This window comes from Notothenia coriiceps, unplaced genomic scaffold (assembly GCF_000735185.1).
Source record: "Notothenia coriiceps isolate Sejong01 unplaced genomic scaffold, NC01 NC01_scaffold00037244, whole genome shotgun sequence".
Lineage (NCBI taxonomy): Eukaryota > Metazoa > Chordata > Actinopteri > Perciformes > Nototheniidae > Notothenia > Notothenia coriiceps.
The window spans coordinates 1062214-1072299 of record NW_011369945.1 but is presented as its reverse complement, the minus strand read 5'-3'; the positions used below and the strand labels follow the sequence as shown (position 1 = coordinate 1072299).

At 42.8% G+C, this 10086-nt stretch overlaps 1 protein-coding gene across 1 annotated transcript in view; it reads right to left on the bottom strand.

The window, feature by feature from the left end:
• Positions 1–10086, bottom strand: part of myo9aa (myosin IXAa) — a 128108-nt gene that overhangs the window by 95469 nt on the left and 22553 nt on the right. The window contains exon 2 of the mRNA XM_010794128.1: positions 2257–3219. Coding sequence (XP_010792430.1) covers positions 2257–3132 — 876 coding nt within the window. The 5' untranslated portion in view covers positions 3133–3219. The remainder of the gene's footprint in view (positions 1–2256; positions 3220–10086) is intronic.

Sequence of the window (10086 nt, the reverse complement as noted above, 5' to 3'; positions counted from 1 at the left end):
CACAGATGGTTTATTGTTGTGGTTACACTGGGACACTTCCTTCTCGGTGTTTGTGGACTCCAAGGTGTGAAATCTTCGAGGCCATAAGTGTCAGACGCAAGTCACTCAGTGTTCCCAGCTGTTTAGGCTATCTTCTATATATGTTGATTACTCTCTGTGAACCAGAAGTTTCCCTTACAGGTGCCAATACTTTAAGATGAAGTAGTCTGTCAACATGCTTGCATCAATAATTGCAATAAATGATCCTTATAAGAGGCATCATTTTAAAAGTATATATACAGTGGGCAAAAAGTATTTAGTCAGCCACCAATTGTGCAAGTTCTCCCACTTAAAAAGATGAGAGGCCTGTATTTTTCATCCTAGGTATACCTCAACTATGAGAGACAAAATGAGAAAAAGAAATCCAGAAAATCACATCGTCTGATTTTTAAAGAATTTATTTGCAAATTATGGTGGAAAATAAGTATTTGGTCATAAGNTTGAAGGGGTTAATGACGATAAGAATGCTTCCGACATGCGTGTAGATCTTTTCCTGGCGGAAGCGCGAGCGCAGGTTGTCCAGCAGCGAGCGCTCGTTGAGCTCTCAACGAGCGCTCGCTGCTGGACAACCTGCGCTCGCGCTTCCGCCAGGAAAAGATCTACACGCATGTCGGAAGCATTCTTATCGTCATTAACCCCTTCAAGTTCCTGCCCATCTACAACCCCAAGTATGTAAAGATGTATGACAACCACACGCTGGGAGATTTGGAGCCACATATTTACGCGGTGGCGGACGTGGCGTACCACGCCATGCTGCAGAAGGAGAGAAACCAGTGCATTGTTATATCTGGGGAGAGTGGATCTGGGAAGACGCAAAGCACAAACTTTCTCATCCATCATCTGACCGCTCTCAGCCAGAAGGGTTTTGCCAGTGGAGTGGAGCAGATCATCCTGGGGGCCGGGCCAGTACTAGAGGTAAGTGAAACATGAGCAATCTGGGATTCAATACAAACCTATATGTTGTTTGCTAATATGCTCTGCTGTCAACAAAGCTGGGAGACTTGGCCTCGAGTCCAACCCAAGTTAAACAAATAATGACTTGAGACCTGAGTTATGTGAGACTTCTTGACTGATTGACTCCATAAAAATTAGACCTTACTTAAAAGGAAAAACATTTGTGTCAAGTCTTAGTTTTTCCTCAACTTAACCAAGTGTTAAAGGGACAGAGTATCAACTCCTGTGCGGATTGTAAAGCCCTTTGAGAGAATTTTTTTTAATTTGTGATCTTGGTATAAATTAAATTGACTTGACTTGGGACTGGATTTTGAGTGATCATGTCAGCAGATTAGTTGCCACACCTTATTAAGAAGCTTTCATTACCTAACCCTTGTGTGGTGTTCATATAATGATAATCCTTATTTATTATAGCGCTTTATCAATGACTCTCAAAGCGCTTTACAAATACACATTACACATACAGATCATACATACAGTGGGGCAAAAAAGTATTTAGTCAGCCACCAATTGTGCAAGTTCTCCCACTTAAAAAGATGAGAGAGGCCTGTATTTTTCATCCTAGGTATACCTCAACTATATCCTTTTTAAAAATCAGCAAGAATGTGATTCTGGAATTTGCTTTTTTCTTCATTTTGTCTCTCATAGTTGAGGTATACCTAGGATGAAAAATACAGGCCTCTCTCATCTTTTTAAGTGGGAGAACTTGCACAATTGGTGGCTGACTAAATACTTTTTTGCCCCACTGTATGTATGATCTGTATGTGTAATGTGTATTTGTAAAGCGCTTTGAGAGTCATTGATAAAGCGCTATAATAAATAAGGATTATCATTATATGAACACCACACAAGGGTTAGGTAATGAAAGCTTCTTAATAAGGTGTGGCAACTAATCTGCTGACATGATCACTCAAAATCCAGTCCCAAGTCAAGTCAATTTAATTTATACCAAGATCACAAATTAAAAAAAATTCTCTCAAAGGGCTTTACAATCCGCACAGGAGTTGATACTCTGTCCCTTTAACACTTGGTTAAGTTGAGGAAAAACTAAGACTTGACACAAATGTTTTTCCTTTTAAGTAAGGTCTAATTTTTATGGAGTCAATCAGTCAAGAAGTCTCACATAACTCAGGTCTCAAGTCATTATTTGTTTAACTTGGGTTGGACTCGAGGCCAAGTCTCCCAGCTTTGTTGACAGCAGAGCATATTAGCAAACAACATATAGGTTTGTATTGAATCCCAGATTGCTCATGTTTCACTTACCTCTAGTACTGGCCCGGCCCCCAGGATGATCTGCTCCACTCCACTGGCAAAACCCTTCTGGCTGAGAGCGGTCAGATGATGGATGAGAAAGTTTGTGCTTTGCGTCTTCCCAGATCCACTCTCCCCAGATATAACAATGCACTGGTTTCTCTCCTTCTGCAGCATGGCGTGGTACGCCACGTCCGCCACCGCGTAAATATGTGGCTCCAAATCTCCCAGCGTGTGGTTGTCATACATCTTTACATACTTGGGGTTGTAGATGGGCAGGAACTTGAAGGGGTTAATGACGATAAGAATGCTTCCGACATGCGTGTAGATCTTTTCCTGGCGGAAGCGCGAGCGCAGGTTGTCCAGCAGCGAGCGCTCGTTGAGCTCCGGCAGGCAGCAAAGATCTGCGTGGTCCCCCTGAGCCTCGGGCTGTGGCAGCAGGCCACGTTCCACCATGCGCCGGCGCTCCTCTGTGACCTGCAGCCACATCTGGAGGCTGCCCCCATAGTGAATCGAGCCATCCAGGTTCTTCTGCCTGAGAAGAAAGCGGTAATCTTCTCCGCCAGACAGTGGCCGGTGCTCTAGTGCCACTCGGGGCCAGAGCATCATCCGCTGCACGGGGCAGTCGCTGGGGTTGAGAATCCATTCTTCCCCGCCAAATTCCTTCACTTCAGCCAGAACATAACACCTGGTGCGGTCCAGCTGCAGGCGCTCAATGACTCGTTCGATGGCCTCAGCTGCTGTGGTGGTCTTGCGGGCGCTGATCGGGCAGTAGATGGTGCCCTCGGCCAGGGAGCCAGGGTAGATGCGCACGGTGAACTCTGAGTTCTCGAAGCGCGGCCGCCGGCCCAGGGTGCCCATGCCCCCGACGCCATCACGAGCACTCATGGTGGAGCAGGAGTTCCCATTAGCAGCAACTCTGCACAGGCTCGTCCTTTACTGGGCTGGAGAGACCACCGAGTCAAGACATTACCACTGTAAAGCAGAAGACAAAAGATTGATTAATACCCTGAGGATTTAAGTATGGGAGAAATATCACTTGTTTCTAAAATAACACTGCATCCAGATTCCACACAAATAGATCCAACAAAATAAACACATCCAGCATAGCAGGACTTATCCGACACTGCAACAAAAACAGACTTCTACCAACTGTTGAATCAAACCTTCTGCAGTCTGCCAGATTACGAAACATGTCAGATTATGACAGAGTCGATGTGCTATTATGTAATGTAAAGGGCCACATTTTTCTTTAGCAGGAGCCCCGACATGCATACTCATAAAGGATAAAGCATAAGTCAACGGGATCTACAGGATTACCATTAACACAAAAACACACACCCAAGCACACACTTAAGCCTTTGCCAACGCAGAGAACAGCAGCTGCCACACTCTTTACTGAAGACACAATCACGCAATTCACTAGTACTCTCTATAATACACAGTGGAGGGGCATCACGGGGTGAGGAGAGGCCACAGAGAGAGAGAGAAAAGTGACAGAAAAAAACTCTGCTGCTCTGCAATTTCTACGCTTTCATCTGCATTTAGACAGTTCTGTATTATGCATGTAGCGAACTACTTCTAAAATATTAAAATAAAGTTGTTTTTGAATTCTCAAATCAATAGGAATGTTCATACAATACCCGCAACCATACAGTAGATAGAGGTTAGGCACAAATACTTTTACTTGTCATCATTATCTCTTAAACAATTATAACTGTTATATTCAGCATTGGATATAATCAAAGTGGAGGTTAGGGCCATATGCACAGCGTCTAAGAACGCCCAAAAATAAGCCTTTAACCCAAAAAGCCACAGTGGAGGACTGCAGGTGGGCCGTTGACTATGTGGAACATTAAGCAGGCTCTGTAAGGCTATCATTGAATGAAGCTCAATGTTGCTTTGAGGGAATAATGATTTGTGTCACATTTGATGCCCTGATGAGGCAGATCTATAAAAAGGGGCTGGTGTTCATTCAAACCAAAACGAGTCTGTCAACCACAGATGAAGCCTGCGTTGCTATAGCTGATGTATTCATCATCTCTAACCCTGATGGCATTGCAGTAGTGTGTGTCATCAGTATGAAATGTTCAATGAATTCCAGGAGTTGTTGTGTGTCACGCTGTCATTTGTCTTTATGTTGAACGACAAGTTGACAGAAAGGGGTTCTATCAACTCGCCTCTTCAAATTCTACGCCAACTCCTGATTGTCAAAGAATGGGCATTAACTTGTGGCTATTGGCTGTCCTTTTCATGAAGGTAGCTACTAGGTAGGTAATGGCAACACACTATGTTACTTAAGTTTCCACTAACAAAGAAAGACGTTGTTTTGGAGGCATTTCCTCCTGGTCTATACTGTAAAGAGCTAAATGTGTGTCTTAAGAATCCCTCCCTCTTTTTAAAAGTTGTTTTGTTCTGAGCCTCTGTTCCAAACGGATTATTTAAAGAATAATTAAATTGCTGATGCTGCATACGTCGATAACTGGGAAATCATTTTATATTTTCATCTATAAAATGTCAGAACATCGTGAAAACGCCTGTTTTGTTTATACACAGCTGAGGTTGTGTCTTCAAATCTTCTGCTTAACAGTCCAAAAAATATCTCGGTGACCATCATGTACAAAGACAATTTGAGAAGAGGGAAGTTGGGAACCAGAAAATATTAGGCAATTTTACTTTCACCAGGCCTTTAAGAAGTCGTCTTAGTTTTTGTTTCCTTTATCTACATCTCTTTATAATAATGAAACACAGGCATCCCTTTGAGTGATTTACTTTCTGAATTTGACTAGAAGATCAATGCTCAATGTGATGGACTCAACACATCACAGCTGGATGAGCTGAATCTACCAAACAGTCTGTTAAAGAGTGAAGCCCATTGCAACCTCTACTTTCTATAAATATGTCGTATTGAATTATCCATAGCTTTAACAACCCTTTTTACTTTACAGGCATCATTATTATACAAACATATTGTGAATATCAGAATGCGTTAAGAAGAAAAATAATAGTTATCCTCTTCTGCTACCAAACTGGATGAGCTGCAGGACCACAGCAGAAGAAAAGGTGAAAACAGGAAATGGATCAGGGACTAGCGTAGTTGGTGGAGTACAAAGGGCTCCTGCACCCCTGGTCATTTCCTGTCGCCCCTTATCCAACCTCTCATGCCATGTGTCGCCTCAGCAACTTTACCATGATGCGCACAAACACATGCACAGGACCTCTCCTCTTTTCACACATAGACACACACCCATGTGAGACAAAAACACACTCATCACCTCTTTTAACCTCAAACAATGCATCCAGACTGACTGACTGAATTAAGCTGAAGCCATACGCGCAGAGCCAATGGCAGGTATTAACTGACTGTGATTAATATATGTGTGTGTCTGTATGTATGTGTGTGTTTTGAGCAGCGAGTTATAGGGAACAGATGGTCAACTCGCTGCTTAAAGGATAGGGAGGAGGGATTTAGGGTTGTGGCCATGCTGGCTGCTTCTCTGTTTACCATCACAAGGGCACAAGCAACGGACTGAAAGAAAATACTGAACATCTCACGATAACTATCAAGTATATCTGTCTTTTAATGCTTTACCATAAAACTACAGCCAATGATGAAGGTCATGTGAGAAAAATCCAGCATATACAGTGGGGCAAAAAAGTATTTAGTCAGCCACCAATTGTGCAAGTTCTCCCACTTAAAAAGATGAGAGAGGCCTGTAATCCTAGGTATACCTCAACTATGAGAGACAAAATGAGGGGGAAAAAAAATCCGGAAAATCACATTGTCTGATTTTTAAAGAAATTATTTGCAAATTATGGTGGAAAATAAGTATTTGGTCACCTACAAACAAACAAGATTTCTGGCTCTCACAGACCTGTAACTTCTTCTTTAAGAGCCCCCTCTGTCCTCCACTTGTTAACTGTATTAATGGCACCTGTTTGAACTCGTTATCAGTATAAAAGACACCTGTAACACACAAACCACTGCGACCCACACACTACCACACACACACACACACAAAAGTTTTTTCACGTTGGGTATCAAAACTAACACAAACTATTCCAAATCAAACCACCAGAACGGGGAAGTGTGCACTATAAGAAAAAAGCCTCAGTTTCCCGCTAATGATAACAAAAACATGTCTACGTACCGGCTTGTTATAGTAGAATAGAAACCCTCCGCACCACCGCGCACTGATCAACCCAACCACAAGCTTAAGGTACCCTCCAAGGGGTCCCATGGGGTGACCCGTTCAGCGTACATCACACACACAGGGACCCGTTTCCCTGGTGACAGTGGGGTTTTAACGGGGACACCTCTAACAAGGTGTCATAACTCATACATCTTCAGCGAAACCTATTTTCCCGAATTGGTTAAAATATGTCACATAGCAAATTAGTTTTTTATATAAATTAAGAGCCTGGTGTATTATCGTAAGTCTTTACTGAAACATACTAAAGGGGACTTGGGGTTGCGAGTAAACCCAGCCGAATCAACAGTGAACCTATCCTGGTTTGCTAAAACACCCCTGTCGTACTAGAGAAAAAATCTGTGATGTCCTGTTTGTACTGACATCCCTTAACACATAGGACCAACTATTTTGTGAGGAAGGGATTAACTATATAGATAAGTTTGGATTAGAGGTGTATAAACCAGTTGTCTCTAATTTCGTTTTTGTGTCAAACTGACGAGACAAAAGAAGTAGTCTTCTTGTCTCCGTTGGGTGAACTTAAACAGCAACCCCACTCCCGAAGCAATCAAGGGACTGAAGTAAAATAAATATTTTTTTTTCAGACTATAAACACGTCGTATAAAGTTTAAGGTCGGTTAGTAAAGTTAGGCTAAATCAATTTATTTAGTGGAAAGTAGGTAGGAGGGTAGGGGGGTTATGTCACGCCGTTTTTTCAATAATCATCGTGGGTTGAACACCGTTCAAGAGGGTGAAATTTTCCTCTCTCCCGGAACGTTAAAAGTAGGATCATATGGAGTTAAATACTTCCCCGTTTTACTCCCTTTTTTTTTAGGTCTTTTAGTGTAACAGACTAAAAAATTTCTGAAATAAAGTTAAATACCACCATTTTATTCTAACCAGTTATTGTATTTCAAGTAGAGTTATTAAACAATTGTCCTGACCAGAGTCACTTTTAATCCTTATAAACTATTTCAAGAATATAAAAGACCATTACCGTCTAAATTTTTTTTTTTTTTACATATGTAAGACCTAAGTGATGTTAGTTGACTTTATACGGTTCGCGAAAATAATAAAATTATAACGACTAACTGCGGTAATGCGAATTCTTTTGAAAGTTTATAGGATAGAGATTATAATCTTAATAGTACTTTTTCTATATGATCATCCCCAAGTTGCTTAAGTGGAACTTAGCAGATTAATTGAGCTTTGTTGGACGTTCCCAAAGGACTCGGAACCTTTTTGTGAGTCGGAACAAGTTCATTTTGGATTTAGTGTTCATACCCCTTCTGACGACTAACTGACGAACAGGGCTCTGCAGTAAACGTGTGGGAGGTAGGTGCCTCCATTGCTAGTGTTTTCTCTTTAAAAGAGGTTTCTCCGTTCGACAAGTGTACCTGACGAACAAGTTTAAAAAAAGTTTTAAGACAACAAAACAACAAACAACTTAAAAAACTCTACCTGGGACCCGGTCGGAATTGGTGACAAAGTCAACCCCCTCAAGAACAGTCAACAACAGGTCCATAGTTTTTCAGAACTTATACACCAATGTTACGGCATAAAGAAGAAAAATAGAGAGAGATAAAACAGGGTGAACCTGAGTATATACATTCTCCGCAACAAGAACAACAAACCGATTCCCTTTTCTTCCGTGACCTGCAACGTAACAACAGAATTCAGGATGCGCTTTCAACTACTTACAGTAAAAAATATAAAACCGCGGTCAAAAGAGGTCTCCCAACCTCTTTCGCCCTCCTCGTTTTTGGTTCAAACCGAACCTTTAGCGTCACACTTCAACGGGTCGGTCAGGTCGCCGTACGAAACCCTCGGGTACAGTCCGACCGACCACCAACCCGGTGAAACAAAAGTAGTATCGGGTTCTCATTTACGTAGACGACATAGGTTCTCTAAATCGATCGTGATGTCGAAGCGACGACTCCTTTTCGAGACTACCTCTACCCTGCCCCTTAAGTAAAAAGGTCCGTACCTAGAACCGTGGACCGGGTCGTCAACGGTTTTTGGTGCGTCATTGACCACAATGACTGTACCCGTAATGACCAGGACGTAACTCGGACGTTTAAAGGGGGACTGGACTTGGGGTATCTACTTTTAACCAGCCCCATAACACTTCTCTTGACTTTCTCTGTGGGGCTTTTCTGGGTTGTACGCATGTACTCTCGCATCGTTCCGGGCGATACTTCGTAGGCACACCCCGTAGTATTGTGGAGTCGTTACCGTGTCCGACTAACGGAGGTACGGTGTCGGCGTAACTACGGTCATTCAGGCACGTTTTCCCTAAAGGGTTTTGGGTGTATGACCACCGTAATTACCTGTAAACGTTTCAACCTAACAAAAACGGACAAATATTTAGAAAAAAAAATGGAAGCCAGAACCTTATAGATTAAAAACTCTACGCTAAAAACTCCAAGAAGAACGACATACGGTACCGTTGATACACTTTTATTATTTTCCGAACGTTATAAAGTCCACTAAACATTACTTAGGTCCTTACATACCTGTAAAAACCAACAAATTACGTAATGGTCTTGTTATTTTCTTGAAATAGTGTTATAAGATAAAAGCTCGTCAGGACATATGGGAAACAACCGTGTACTGTCTCAGTTTACAAAGACATTCAGAAGTGTTCCAAAAGTGTGTACAACGACCGTAAAACCGGTTAAGGAAGGACGTCCTAGAGGAGATCTCGTCACTACAAAACCCCCCCGACACGACCCCGTTCTGGTGCCCATGAAAGTTGGCGAGGTTTCTAGAAAGATACCCCAACTCCTAGACCTCCTGGACCGATCCGGTGAGGGTCTGGAACTTAGCGAAGAATGGCGTTTCGGGTAGGGAAGCAACGGCCCGCCACACAAACCCTAACTAAACAGTACCCGCTTTCCTGGGTCGTGCAAAGTAAAAGTTAACGGGCACGACTACCTTCCCTCCAACAGTCGAGTTTTAGAGTGCTATGTACCGCGGTAAGTGAAGAGAAGGAGAATTGCCCTAGTCACCAGGACCAGGGAACGGACTTTTTGTCGGGGTTTCCGTACTACCAAAGGTGGGAGGCGTACAACAGTGTCATGCATACCACCAAGTAAACCTACGCGTTTGAGTCGTAAGAAAGGGAGGGTTGTGTGTGAGATCACTCCAAAAATGGTTTTCAAGATAAAACGTCCCAAAAGTGAAGAGTGGTATACTGTAAGAGGATTAGGAGAAAGAACCTAGTAAGATCGTTTGAAGTCTCGCCCGGACCTGTGGCGTACCGAATTCGTCCCCCTGTGCAGACCGTTGACGTCCTAACTCAGTGGACCCCCATCACACCAATGACATACATCGGAAACAATGAAACCAGGGTCGAGGACGCGTCCAGTGAACTATCCAGGGGGTCACACCAAGACCCTAAAACGAGTGGCAAGAACACTAGTAAAAACTGGGGTGCCCACTCTAGAAGCGCACCTCGGGGTTAACTCTCTCTAATAGTCAGCAAAACATACAGAGATAGGAAAGATATTACGAGGGGTGTCATCTAAACCAAGTGGTGGTTCACGAATGGATACGTATAAGTCAGAAGGGTCGACCAGTCGGCAGGATGTTAAAACAAAACACAAAACAACAAGCAACAATCACACAATACACACATCACACATACAAC